Here is a 15130-nt window from a genome sequence, read left to right on the forward strand (position 1 = left end):
CAAGGTTCCACCGGAAAAGTAGAGCCAGTAGAAGATATATATTAAGAGATTGTTGCAAGGAATTGGCTTACATAATTGTAGGAGGCTGGCTTACATTCACATTGAGGATATACTGTGTATCTTTGCAACAGATTAAGGAAATCTTTTGACCAGCTGAGTCTTTTATCAGTCTATAAAAATTGGCATAGGCCTATTCTATAAATACTGTGTCCCAGAAAAGATGGAAATGATGATGGGGATGATGATCCTATGAGCAGATGCTAAACAGTTTGAGCTTTTCTTTTGCTAGTAGCCATCTGTCCCATCGAGGCATAGTTAATGTGAAGAGCATTGCTGGAAATTTCCCAGAGAAGGTTAACAGTCTTTTTTTTTTTTTTCTTTTGAAATCTTTAATTGATATGAATAAAAATCTGCATTTTTTTATTAGCTTTGATGTGAACATCTGCTCACTATTCCCATCTCATTAAAATAAATAATGGACTCTTTTCTGCTAACCACAGAAAGTTCTAGAGGACTGTAAAGAAAATAACATAGCACACATCTAGTTATTTCTGTATATTCTGCAGACAGTAAAATTAAAAAAAATATTCTTTAATCTAAAGTTTATTTAAATGTATTTATTATTTGATGAATTGAGACATTTGTATCCTGGAAATGACATGGAAAAAAAAGTGGGAGAAAAATTGATAGGTTCAATTTTTTATGTATCATTTTGTAAATCTTTTGTCCTATGGCTGTTTAAAAAAAATTCTTGTTTTGTTAATGATACGGTCCTAGAATATGTGTGATTTGCTTTTTTAAATGTTGCCAAACTATTATTTTCTGAATCATTAGTTTATTCCAAATGCTTCCAGATTTATTTAGGACAATAACTGTCAGTATCCTTGTTTCCCAATAATTATGATTAACTTAGGGTGTAGAAAGCTAAATCTGCTTGACATTTAGACAACAACAAAAAAAATATTTGTGTCTGAGAATACCTTAAATTATGTCTGGATTTTCAAGCCCCCTGTACGATCATGTGATATAACTCTTTTACAGTATTATGTCCTGGTATCCTAGTTATTCATTTATTTAGTCTTTAACAAGGCACAAAGCAATACTAAGTTTGAGGACTCTCTTTTGAATGAATGAATTGGTGCTGAAGTTGCTGAGCAGGATTATCACTAACTTTACTGTCTTCATTTGGGTGATACATTTGAAAATGGATTTGTTTTATTCTCCTTAATTTGGAATGTGCTATATTTTACCATTGGCTTTTGAGTTGAGTTGAGTTGATCCAGATGAGGGGCTGTTTCCACGTTCAACTAATGGATTCAGGAAACAGGAGTTTACTGTTAGATTTATAGAGTGCAAAGCAAAATTGACTTCCGTGTTTGGCCGAGCATTTATTACACAATAGAGATGGAAGGAACCCAGGAAACACATTTTAAAAAAGGCTTTCTGGCAGTAAAATGGTTTACCAAAGACTGCCTCTCTGTTTCACATGAAGAGATTTCCCATCATGAGAGGAATAAAATTAATACATGGAATGTAAAGCAGCAGAGATGCGATTTGATTCAAAAAGGTAATTTTGGTACTATGGGTAAAGAAAATGACTCTTCTTTTACATTTTTCTGCAAAAATCCAAGTTTTGATAGCCATGAGCACATTTTGGTGCTCCAGTATGTTTGGTCTAGTAAACCCTCCTGGTTAATACCGGAACGTGCAACAATGGGCCTTGGGCGATTGAAATTTCAACTAACATTTAAAAATGTTCAAAAGCTGCGATGTGTCCTGGGCACACAGTTAATGGGCCAGTTCAGACTTCTAGGAATAAAACATTTTCGTGATTCAAAAAAGATCTTTGGACAGGAAACTGTCACTTGCAATTATGATTAGATTTTCTGGAGTCTCTAAAATGGTTAGAGGTAAAGTATGTATTATGAACGGTTTTGAAGTATTGTAGTTAAAAGTCTTCTCATTTTGGAGACTTAGTTTCAAGGTTCACCATTTATTAAGGATATTCCAAGCTATGTTTACTTTTAAAAATTTGCAGTGAGAGTATCTTTAAAAATATAATTCTTTTAAGTTGGATTGCCAGTGTATGCTGTTGAAAGTAATATTTTCATGTGATATTTTGAGAATATCAAGTTGAAAATGTAGAAAAAACCCATTTATTATTTTTCAGGTATACATACGGGAAGCCAGTGAAAGGAGATGTAACACTTACATTTTTACCTTTATCCTTTTGGGGCAGGAAGAAAAATATTACGAAAAATTTTAAGGTAACTTCTGCAGAGATCTTATAACTTCAAATGGGGAAACACAATAAGTGATAATTTTTATAGAAATAAGATTTCATACTGAATTAAGAAAAAATTGAATGTAATAAAATCAAGAGTTTTCTAGCATTGGACAAATGAGAATTTACCCTTTTATAGTGATTAAAATGGAACCAGAACTATCAAATTTTTGTGACTTAGTTTGAGTTTTATTTCTAAAATTTGAATTGCTAAAGTGAAGAGTAAAATTGAATTATTTTAAACAAAACAGATAAATGGATCTGCAAACTTCTCTTTTAATGATGACGAAATGAAGAAAGTAATGGATTTTTCAGAAGGGTTTTCTGAATACATGTATCTGTCTTCCCCTGGGCCGGTGGAAATTTTAGCCACAGTGACAGAATCACTTACAGGTTTGTAGACTTTGAAGCGAAGGTAAAGTTATTTACAAGGTGCTCTTCTCTCTTCTTATTATAACTAGCACATTCATTTGGGGTCCTTTGTAAAGATGCTACTTAATGCTGAATGTGTCATGACTATTAATTAATGTCTCTTGCAGAATGTTTTCATAAGGAAGGGGAACTTATTTTCTATGACAGTCTATCTTTCAACCACATGTAATAGGTATTTGTAATTTTCTCCATTTCTGCTCTTTCTTTTCAACCTGAAAACTACATAAACTATTCAGCTGACTAACCATCTTCTGTTTTGTTTTATTTTTTCTTAATCATTTAACATCTTCTGAGCTCTTGTCTGCTCATGAGCAATTTTCTCTCTCAGTAATAAAATAAGAGTTAATTACTTGGATCTTTCTGTTGCTATCAACAGCTTTCACCAAACTCCGAAAGAGCAAAAGATGACTCAGTCAAGGCCTTCATTTTTAGTGTACATGTTGTGGGTGGACATAGCAGTAATGGCGCTCAGGAGGGGTCCATGGAGGATGTAATAGAACTGTATAGTTCTCTTCATGGCCAAGCTGGTATGGGAATGAGGCTTCTGTGCCCTGATACCTTAGCTTCTTGGGGAAGTAGCTTAGATAGAGAAATTTGATGCATAGAAGCTGTTCGTGAAGTGTAACATTTGCTTTCTAAATGGTGCAATTTCCAAAACAGGTATCTCAAGAAATGCAAGCTCTAATGTATTTTTCAAGCAACATGATTACATCATTGAGTTTTTTGATTATGCTACTGTCTTGAAGCCATCTCTGAACTTTACAGCCACTGTAAGTTGGCATGTTTATTAATGACCTAAAGCAGTAAGTTCAGTTTAATGAAATAGAATGGCAGATAATATTTTCAGTGCTTTTCAAAAAAATTAAGCCCAAAGTAGATAGATTACTTTTCCCCTTTAGATATGTGAAATATATAGAATTGCTCCCAAAGGAACTTTGTCTAAGTTTTCTAAAAAAGTAGTTTCCAAAAGAAGTATTTTCCTCAAAAAAATTTTAATAAGCAATTTAAGTTAGATTTGGATTGCTACATCAGAGCTTTTATAAATTACTAGAAAGAATTAGATGTTAGTAAAAATATTTCAATTTCAGTTTGATTTTCATAATGACTAATTTTAGTTCTAGCAAAGATGTTGCATTAAAAATTATTAACAAATCTACTTATTATTATTATTATTATTATTTAACACTTATTAGGTGAATTTTGGCAATGTGCAAGGCAGGTTGCTGGGTGGGGCTTAACAGAATTAAGAAGAACCCAGTCCTTACCCTGGATTCACAGTTTTTGTGATGGTGACAAATAATGATTTAAGGCAGGATAATGTCAATGTCATGAATACATTTCTGTAGTGATTTAAACAATTTTTTTAATGTTTATTTTTTGAGAGAGAGAGACAGACAGAGAGACAGAGCACAAGTGGGGGAGGGGCAGAGAGAGAGGGAGACACAGAATCCGAAGTAGGCTCCAGGCTCTGAGCTGTCAGCACAGAGCCTGATGCGGGGCTTGAACTCATGAACCATAAGATCATGACCTGGCCAAAGTCAGATGCTTAACCAACTGAGCCACTCAGGTGTCCCCATTTCTGTAGTGAGTTAAAGCAGGGGCTGGCAAACTTCTTCTGCAAAGGACTAGATAGTAAATATTTTTTAGCTTTGTGGGACATATTATCTCTGTGACAGATACCTAACCCTGCCATTGTAGCATGAAAGCAGCCGTAACTACTTCGTAACCAAATGAGGGTGGCTGTGTCTAATAAAACTTTATTTACAAAAAGACTGGATTTGGCCTCCCTGCCTGCCATAGTTTGCTGATCTCTGGTTTAAAGAAAGAAGCTGTCTCTTGTTGAATGGATCAAGAGAAGTTTTAGATAATTCCTGATTTCAATGATCATATAACTTAGTTTGAAAAGGTAAGAAAAACCCCTTGAGGCTGCAAATGGCAACTTCCAAATGAATAGAGTGAAACATTGAGAGTTTGGGGAGGAAGAGTTGTCCTTGGGATAGGGATGAGGGTCATTAAAGGATGCTTTATGGAAGGGGAAGATGTAAGCTATTTGTTAAAAGATCGGTAGGATTTCATTTTATTTTTAAAATATTTTTTAAGTATTTATTTTGTTTTTGAGAGAGAGAGAGAGACAGATTGTGAGCAGGGGAAGGACAGAGAGAGAGGGAATCTGAAGCAGGCTCCCGGCTCTGAGCTGTCAGCACAGAGCCCGATGCAGGGCTCAAACTCACAAACTGTGAGATCATGACCTGAGCTGAAGTCAGATGCTTAACTGACTGAGCTCCCCAGGCACCCCAAAAGATCAGTAGGATTTTAAATGTTTGGTGTAGGGGTGGGAGATGGAGAGCGAGATGAGCTGAGACACAGGTGAGAGCCTTGCTTCTCAAGTTCAGGTGCCTTCCCCCAGATCAGTTCAATTGTAGCAGGGAGTTTGTGTCCTGGAGTGGTGAGAGTGAAAACAGGGGGTGAAGTGGGGGGAGTTGTAGAGGATCCTAAATGGCACATGCATGTTTTTGAACTTTATGCTTTAGTCAGTGAAGAGCCTAGGTGCCTTATGAATGTTGGAGGGGTATGGTGAGAGCAGTATTCCAGGGAGACCGATCAGGCTATGTGCAGGAGGATGGCTGTAGCCCAGGAGTGAGGTGGCGAGTAGCCTCAAGGGGATGGATGTGCAAGTGGAGAGGATGCAAGAGAGAAGTATAAGACTCGGTGTTTATTGGATTTGGGAGGTGGGAAGAGGGAGGGGGAGATCCAGAGATGTTAAGTCGGCAGAATTGTGGTGTTAGCAAAAATAGAAGAGGCAAGATGGTTGCTCAGTTATAGATGTGCTGAATTTGGGGTGACAGGGATATACAAGTAGAAATTTCCTGCAAGTAGAACTTGGAGGTTTTGAGTATGAGCTCCAGAGCAAGGTGAGGAAAGCAGTAAGAGTGATGAGGTCTTTGAGAAAAAGAGAAGCACAGATAACTGGTAATTTGACCTTGACAAATTCCCCAATTTAGGGAAAGGAGGGAGGAACCCAAAAGGACACTGTGAGGATGCAGAAAGAGGGCTTTGGAACAAAGAAGGCAGTTGTGGAGCCATGGAAGGCAAGAGAAGCAATAATATCAAGAAGGGAATGGTCAGTAGTGTTGGATGCTATCTAGAGAGAGTGCTTCATCTGGAGGTTAGGGTACTGCCAACAGTTTTTGAGAGTTCAGTTTCATGGCAGTAGCACAGATGGGAACTAGATTCAACCGAACTTCAATTCTTTGTTTTTCTTGTTACCCGTTTTTAAACTGTTGTGTTTTGACAATTAGGTGAAGGTAACCCGTGCTGATGGCAATCGACTGACTTTTGAAGAAAGAAGAAATAATGTAGTTATAACAGTAACACAGAAAAACTCTTCCGACTACTGGAGCAGATGGGGCAGCAGGAACCAGGAACTAGAAGCTGTCCAGATCATAAATTATACTGTCCCTCAAAATGGAATCTTTAAAATTGAATTCCCAATCCTGGATGATTCCAATGAGCTACAGTTGGAGGTGCCATCTGTTTCTCATCATTATGTTATTGCAACAACATCATTAAAATTGTAATCTCGTGGTAGGCACTCAACCTATTGGAAGTCAAAGTGCACAGGAAGTAGGAAGTAGACACATGTTTCTATTTTTAAAAATGGGGGAGTGTTAAAAGTAATTTAATAACAGTGGGTGAGGGGTAGATGAAATGCTTCCTTATAAATTCATTCTGAAGAGCACAGTAAAATATAGCAATCTGAAGGTATGATGAAGAAGCTCCCCAAATTCCAGCCTAGATTGGTTTTCAATCATTTGGAAGTGTATTTTGGCAGAAGCTGAAATGAAAAAGGAAAATGTTTTTTTTTAAACCTACACTCTTTTGCTGAGTTCCTTCTCAGAGTGGCTCATCTGAGATCCCCCCACCCCCAACCATTCTTGATATCTTTCTTTTCGTTACTTGGTTCTGCCACACGTTTGGCCCTTTGAGTTTCACACTATTGGTAGATCACATGGGCTGGTATGATTTCTTGCTTGTAAATGGACTGTGTGTTGTGGAGAGAAGGAAAGGAGTCCTTTCTCATTTTGTTCTCTCTTCTCACAGAGTTTCCTGATAATATGCTTTTGTTTCTGAAATAAATTAGGACTATGCTTTTTCCTCTTAGATCATGGTGATGAAGACCCTCTTCTGTGTTTTAAAGCTGTCACTTTCTTTACAGTGTAAGCTATAAAATTATGAAGAGCCAATGGCTGGGGAACAGATTTTTCCTACGAGAGAAAAAAGGAAAAGTGCATTTGCCTTTCAGGAATTGTAAAACAGATAGTATTTTTTCTCAGGGTGTTAACTAAGGATGAAAATTTATAGCTCCCTTTTCTTTTGTTATAGGCCTCTTTTCTTAACAGTGTGAGTAGCATGGCAGTTCATGGTATGTTTAAGTCTCCCAGTAAAGCATACATCCAGCTAAAAACGAGAGATGAAAATATAAAGGTAATGGGTGCAGTCACTTTTAATTACAATATAATTGTACTCTTTTGTCATTAATGTGTATTCATTAATTAAGATTTTTTTTTTTTCTAGGTGGGATCACCTTTTGAGTTGGTGGTTAGTGGCAACAAGCCACTAAGGAAGGAGTTAAGCTATATGGTAATCAATAGAGAATCTAAATTTATTATCTCTTATAGGATCATCTCAAATGAGCTACCTTATGTCTCCCTTATGTGTATATGAAACTCACTAATTTTTATGTTTATTTTTTAAAGTTTATTTCTTTATTTTGAGAGAGAGAGAAAGAGAAAGAGAGAGAGAGAGTGTGTGTGAGCAGGGGAGAGGCAGAGAGAGAGGGAGAGACAGAGAATCCCAAGCAGGCTCTGCGCCATCAGCGTGGAGCCCAACAGGGGGCTCGAACTCAAAGATCACGAGGTCATGACCAGAGCCGAAACCAAGAATCAGACGCTTAACTGACTGAGCCACCCTGACGCCCCTAGACTAAACTCACTAATTTTTAAAATTCAGTCTCATGACCTTTAGCCTGCCCTTTTTATATTGCAATCAAATTCCTTTTTTCTCTTTTCACCTATATTTGCATTTCCAATTTAAGATGGGTGATTAAATCTTGCATTATGTTTAAAATTTAAGTTTCTATGAGATAATCTACATAAGTTCATCGTAGAAAATTATAAAGTATGAGAAAAACAAAAAAATATAAATTGCTACCCATAGCTTTGAATCTTTCTAATTCAGCTCTCCCCAGTGGTGCTCTATATTCTCTACTCAAAAATAAATTAACTGTGAAGCTACTGATGTCTCAGTCAGTTATTTCTTTATCTTATCCTTTTCTGTTTCCTGGCTTATATTCTCTCTGTTGCTCAGGGAGGTTTCCTTGCACTGAAAAATGCTTTGAAGTTGGTTTAAGTCAACAGTTCGTGTGTATGGTTAAAATCGTGTTAAATATAGCTGCAGTTGAGAGTCTCATTAGCTTTGGCATAAAATGAAACTCTTCTGCTACTCTTTTCAGGTAATATCCAGGGGACAGTTGGTGGCTGTAGGCAAGCAAAATTCAACAGCCTTCTCTTTAACACCAGAAAATTCTTGGGCTCCAAAAGCCTGTATTATTGTGTATTATATTGAAGATGATGGAGAAATTATAAATGATGTTCTAAAAATTCCTGTTCAGCTTGTTTTTAAAAATAAGGTAAGATTTAAGGTAATGATGTGAGAAGAAAACTTCATACTGGTGAAGTCTGAGAAATGCAATATTTCTTTAGAAAAGTATCATTAAATAACATTGGTTAGAAATTTATACTTACTTCTAGAACTATGGTTAAATCCCTTCAGTATTATTACCACATATGGATTTTCACATGTGGAGTTACTGGGCAGTGTGGGTCTTATTTGTAAGTTATGATTCTTGGCTTTAAGACTTGAACTCAATTTCTTGAAGTTATTTCAGGATTTCTCAAATGGCGGGGTCGATATTGTTCTGGCATGCAGTTCCAGCAACAGTACAGAATTTGTGTGGTGCTGATACTGGCATGAGAGTGAAATGAAGCGCGTGTAGGGAACGAGGCCGTCAGCAGTGATATGTGGAAGCAGAGCCCAGATTTGGTTTATCCGTTTCATGGGCCTGGAATCTAACCCGGGACAGATTTACAGGACGCTTGGCTACCTTGCATGTGGAGATCTGTGTGGAGTTTGATCTCCAAAAGCACCAGGGATTTTTGTAGCTTAAGGTGTATGGCTTGTGTGGGATGCCCCCTTGAACCCCAACTTTGAAAAGTAACCTGGCTGAAAGAGTGCGTGATGGAATTGAATCATCTAGTGCATAATAAAATGAGCCATTGTTCTGAGAGCTGCTGCCTTCTCAGGTTTTTTTAAGCAAAATAATCATTGTTTAAAAGTATTGATTTGCCAAGTACAATTCTTTGATAGCATTTCTGTTTGCTTAGTTTGTTAAACTTCTGAGAGGTTGTAGTAGTCATACATGTCTTTTGTTGACAGTTGTTAATTAATTTTGTCAAAATAGAATACAGACTTCTATTTTTCACTTTATGGAAAGTTTTTTAAAAGATAATGGTATGCTCTGTTATTTTTAGAGAGCAAATTTTGACTTGTAGTGATTCCATTAATCCTGTAACAAAGATGAATTCTAAAATAGGAGTTGGACTTAAGGCATATATCTTTGAAAGTGATACCAAGTTTTAAAAAAGTTTAGTGTAAGAGGTTGTTGGCTTTGAGGAAGCAGAGTATATAAATAGCATAATTCCAAGAAATTTCTTAGATATGAAAGATAAGAAATATAATTTCAGCTATATTTGCAAAAATATATCTTTCTCTACTTTTATTTTTAACGTTTTATTTATTTTTGAGGCAGGGAGAGACAGAGCATGAATGGGGGAGGGTCAGAGAGAGAGGGAGACACAGAATCTGAAGCAGGCTCCAGGCTCTGAGCTGTCAGCACAGAGCCCGACGCGGGGCTCGAACTCATGGACCGTGAGATCATGACCTGAGCCGAAGTCGGACGCTTAACCGACTGAGCCACCCAGGCGCCCCTCTACTTTTATTTTTAGGTAATCTCTACACCCAATGTGGGGCTCAAACATATAACCCTGAGATCAAAAGTCACATGCTCTACTGACTGAGCCAGCCAGACGCCCCTCTTTCTCTACTTTTTATATGTTTATTCCATTACTCACAAAGAAACTGCAAATTTGAAAATAGAATATATTTAAGCAAGGGAAAATTAACGAGTCTTTTGGATGTTTGGTAATGACTGAACTGGATGGGATGTGGAAAGCACAAGAGATGGAGGGTTAGAAATCATCCACTCGTAAGTTTCCCTATGGAAGCCATAGGGTCTCTGAGGCGCAGAGTCAAGAGTGAGAAGTACAAGGCTGGAACATGTTGCTCCCCTTCATTTTGGGTACACGTGGGGAAACTTAAACTAAAAGTAAACTAGATACAGTGGTATAAAGGGTATATGTATAAAGAATTTCACTGGACAAGTTAAACAGGCAAGTCTTTATTCAAGACTGTTGCAATAGGGGAGAGAGATTGAATTCAACTTCATTAAAACAAAAGGCAGGAGAGGTTATTGATTGATTGATTGATTGACTGATTGAAAGCATAAGTGGGGAGGGACAGAGAGAGAGAGAGAATCCCAAGCAGGTTCCACACTGTCAGCATGGAGCCCAATGCAGAGCTCAAACTCACGAATTGTGAGATCATGACCTGAAGTCATACACTTAAATGACTGAGCCACCCAGTTGCTCCAAAGGCAGGAGAGTTTTAAGCAGCGAATGAGCTTGTGGAAAAGTACTGGAGGACACTGAGAAGAGATTGGTAATGTGATTAGGCCATCTGTGTTTGCTAACTGTCAATGTATAAGTTAGGGTCCTATCCTCCCACAGAGCCTTGGGAGATCAATCAGTGATTCTTTTTTGGTGATTACATTTCAAAGGATTGGCTCCCAGGTCCTTGGGAAAGACATTCCTGGGTTGTAAAAGTGGCAAGAGGCTGGGAGAAGCCTTACATTTCAAAGGGACAGAGAAAGAATTTACAATTCCAAGTTTTCTACAGTAAATGCTGTAAGTAAAGGGAGAATCAGGGGCTTATGGTCAGGAAGAAGCCTGTTCAGTCAAGTCAAGGGGAACAGTAAGGCAGTTTTGGTCAGGTAGTACAGTCACTGCAGCAGTAGAATGTTGAAATAGAGCTAGACAAGATGAGCCTTCTTAGTGTGAAGGGGCCTCATGACAAAGCCATTCAGTTTTGCTGTGATGAGATGATTGAGGCTCATTAAGAAGTATGAGTTAGGGCCATCTTTGATGAATGTAATGAACAGAGGAAGTTCAGGCAGCCATGGGGACACAGAGCATTGGGCCTAACTAGTGTTTGGTCTGATCACCTCTTCAGTTGGAAAGACATCTCCTTGTCCCCAATCCAAGTAGTTCTCTGAGTCCCCAAGGGGCCTCTCCCTGGACTCACTTCTAAGTTCAGGTTACCAGCACGTGGGCATCTCCAGTTTCTTTGCTCTTTCCTGTTCCTCCTCCAGGATACTGACCCTCCCCAGGTGTGCCAGGCACTGCTGTCTTCTTTTTAGCATTGGCTGGGGGATGAGGGGTGTGGGAGAAAGGGAAGAGGAAAGGTAGAGAAGTGAAGGAAAATTCAGATTTATGCCACTGTGGGAAGTTCTATTACTTGCAAATACTGTGAGTAAAGTTTTTTTTTTTTTTTTTAAATTCCTTCCCCCAGAGAAGGCTTATGTATGGTTTTAGAATGATCCCTGAGTCAAGGCAAATGAAGAATCTCTGCTAGATTGTGAGTCCTTTGAACTGCTGTTGGTGAGACATGTAAGTAATGCTTTAAAAAAGTCACATAAATCAATCCTGTTTTCTCCCTTTCTTAGATAAAGCTGTTTTGGAGTAAAACTCATGCTGCACCATCTGAGAAAGTCTCTCTTAGGATCTCTGTGACACAGCCAGACTCGATAGTTGGGGTTGTGGCTGTTGACAAAAGCGTGAATCTGATGAATGCCTCTAATGATATTACAATGGAAAATGTGAGTATAGCTATTTTTTCATTATAAAAATACATGCTAAAAGAGCAAAAAAGAAACTTTATTGCATTACTTCAAATATCTAAGGGAAATTTTATTGGTTCCTCTTCAAGTGTAAGTCAGTAATAAGTCAAGCTTCCAAATAAAAAGGATTTGCATTCTGGTTGTTGTGTTGGGGAGGCTTATGTGGTGAAGTGTCTTTGCTGTCTTACATGAGAGATGCCATCTAGAGTTTTCCCTCATTTTCATACTGTATTTGAATTTAAGACTCTCAAGAAAGTACTAGGAAATTGACTTGTACAATTCTGGATGACCCTGGAGAAGAGAGCTTTCGATAATTTTGAAGTACTTTCTATTTTGGTTATACATAATGGTTATATATAATTACAGCCTTATTGAATTTACTATTTGTGGTATATTGAAGGAGTGAAATCCTGTTAATTTGCAGAACACTTATAAACCAAGAAATATATAAATCTCTAGTTATATTAGTTACATAAACTAATCCTCAATTCATTAATCAATTTTGCTTTGTAAGTTCATTGTTGTTCATTTTTATATGTAAGTTCTTGATGTATTCTTGTATATATCCTTGATATACCCTAGCCATTGCTAGTTGAGATCTAGATTGTATAACCTATGTCAATTAATTGATTAAGTATAGTAATTAACAACACATGGGAAAAAAAGATATAAATGTTTAGGCTAATTTGGTCATCTTGAGAAAAATTATATATTTTTTCAGCCTATAAAGGTAATTTTTCTCAATCCCTTTATTTTTTAAATTATTTATGTATTTATTTATTTTGACTTGTTTTATTTTTTATCTTTTTAAATTTACATCCAAATTAGTTAACATATAATGCAACAATGATTTCAGGAGTAGATTCCTTAGTGCCCCTTACCCATTTAGCCCATCCCTCCTCCCTCCAGTAACCCTCAGTTTGTTCTCCATATTTATGAGTCTCTTCTGTTTTGTCCCCTCCCTGTTTTTATATTATTTTTGTTTCCCTTCCCTTATGTTCATCCATTTTGTCTCTTAAAGTCCTCATATGAGTGAAGTCATATGATTTTTGTCTTTGACTGACTAATTTCACTTAGCATAATACCCTCCAGTTCCATCCATGTAGTTGCAAATGGCAAGATTTCATTCTTTTTGATTGCCAAGTAATACTCCATTGTATATATATGTATATATATATATATATATATATATATATATATGTATGTATATAGCACATCTTCTTTATCCATTCATCCATCAATGGACATTTGGGCTCTTTCCATACTTTGGCTGTTGTTGATAGTGCTGCTATAAACATGGGGGGGTGCATGTGTCCCTTCGAAACAGCACACCTGTATCCCTTGGATAAATGCCTAGTAGTGTAATTGCTGGGCCATAGGGTACTTCTATTTTTAGTTTTTTGAGGAACCTCCATATTGTTTTCCAGAGTGGCTGCACCAGCTTGCGTTCCCATCAATCCCTTTTAAAAAAGATTCATTTAAAACAAATTGGTCATTTTTTTCTCTTGATATTAAAAAACTCATGTTATTCTAAAAAGTCTATAGCATTTTGGATTTGATTTAACTGAATTTAGTAATATCTCTCATTTTATAGCTTTCTAAATATCTTAAGTATATTCTTTCATTTTTGTTTCCCTGTGTATGTACACACACACACACACACACACACACACACACACACCTATCTAGTGCTCGTGCTCTGTTTCTGTCTTTGTTTCTTTGTCTATCTTTTAATATATTTACATAAAATTTTGTCATATATAAGATTGCTATCCCATGGGGCGCCTTGGTGGCTCAGTCATTTAAGCATCCAACTTTGGCTCAGGTCATAATCTCACAGTTCAAGAGTTTGAGACCCACATCAGGCTCCGTGCTGACAGCTTGGAGCCTGGAGCCTACTTTGGATTCTGTGTCTCCTTCTCTCTCTGCTTGCACTCTGTCTCTCTCTCTCCCTCTCTCTAAAAAAATAAACATTAAAAAAACAAAAGATTGTTATCCCAGCTTTCTTTTGGTTCAACCTTGCTGGCATATTTTTCTACCTTTTTATTTTCAAGCTTTTATAAGTTTTCCTTAAAGTTTATCTTGTAGGTAGCATGTTATTATATTATATTTTGTTTTTGTTTTTAATGTCTGGTAGTCCATATCTTTTAATAAGCTTATTTAACACATTTACAAGTATGGTAATTCTTGTCTTAATTAGGAATTATTTCTACTTTATTTCATATTTTTAAATGCAATTACTTTTCTTCCCTCTTTTTATTTTTATTTTTTCCAAGGGTTAGATCAAATTTTATTCTTCTGGTTTGTAAGTTATACATTCTGTTTTTGTTCCTATGACAGATGCCCTTAACTCATGAACCATACTACTATTTATTCTTGCTGATTTCTTAAGACTATCAAAATTCTATCTTCACCAGACAAGACGAGCATTTTTTCACATGCTCTCATTTTATTTTATTTTTTTAATTTTTTTAAATGTTTATTTATTTTTGAGAGAGAAAGAGAGAGAGACAGACAGACAGACAGAGGTGTGAGTGGGGGAGGGGCAGAGAGAGGGAGACACTGAATCCGAAGCAGGCTCCAGGCTCTGAGGTGTCAGCACAGAGCCTGATGTGGGGCTCAAATTGGGAATGGTGAGATCATGACCTGAGCTGAAGTCGGATGCCTAACCAACTGAGCCACCCAGGTGCCCCAGTATGCTCTCATTTTCTTGCACATCCCTTTTGTCTTTCACTTGTTACCACCTTCTTCTCCAATCCTGCCCAGACCATGTTGTGATTGTACAGGATTGTAATTCAGTGTCATTATTGATTGCCCTTGCAGTCTATGCTCTTCCTTCATTTTTTAATTCTGGAAATTTACATCTGTTATTTCTTCATTTATTTCTTCATTCTCCATTTCTCTTCTTCTGAGACTCTTGTTATTCAGTGATTGGCACGTCTACTTCCATTCTCCATATCTCTTAGCTTTTTGTTTTATGTTCACTATCTTTTTGACTTTCCTTTTTTCCTTTGAGAGAGCTCCACAGTTGACTCTGCTCCCTGATCATCTATCAGTTGTATCTATCCTCCTTTGATTTCTTATATTGGGTTATTTATGTCAGCTATTATATTTTTAATGTATATTATTTTCATTGGGTTCTTATCTTTCGTTCTTGTTTTATATTGCTAATATTTTCCTTTATCTCCTTATGTCTATCTGCCATGTTTATTTTAAAATCTTGAGCTGGCCTTTTCAATATTTCACATCATATGTTACGTGTTGTCCATTTGGATGTTTTTTATGGAAGTCATACTCTTTGGATGTAGTTGATTTGGCAGCTGTTCTGATATTGTCCATTG

The 15130-nt window shown here is 36.8% G+C and overlaps 1 protein-coding gene across 4 annotated transcripts in view; it reads left to right on the forward strand.

Moving 5' to 3' along the window:
- The window catches only part of CD109 (CD109 molecule), a 138667-nt gene that overhangs the window by 67705 nt on the left and 55832 nt on the right, over positions 1-15130 (forward strand). For all 4 annotated transcript variants that reach the window (XR_006298971.1, XM_043591822.1, XM_043591824.1 and 1 more), the window contains exons 8-15: positions 2171-2267; positions 2536-2677; positions 3377-3486; positions 6016-6240; positions 7100-7201; positions 7292-7357; positions 8229-8405; positions 11616-11768. Coding sequence is in view for 3 of the 4 variants with exons in the window: in XM_043591822.1 (XP_043447757.1) it covers positions 2171-2267; positions 2536-2677; positions 3377-3486; positions 6016-6240; positions 7100-7201; positions 7292-7357; positions 8229-8405; positions 11616-11768 (1072 nt within the window). In the remaining variant the exon portion in view is untranslated. The remainder of the gene's footprint in view (positions 1-2170; positions 2268-2535; positions 2678-3376; positions 3487-6015; positions 6241-7099; positions 7202-7291; positions 7358-8228; positions 8406-11615; positions 11769-15130) is intronic.

Source organism: Prionailurus bengalensis, chromosome B2, assembly GCF_016509475.1.
Source record: "Prionailurus bengalensis isolate Pbe53 chromosome B2, Fcat_Pben_1.1_paternal_pri, whole genome shotgun sequence".
NCBI lineage: Eukaryota > Metazoa > Chordata > Mammalia > Carnivora > Felidae > Prionailurus > Prionailurus bengalensis.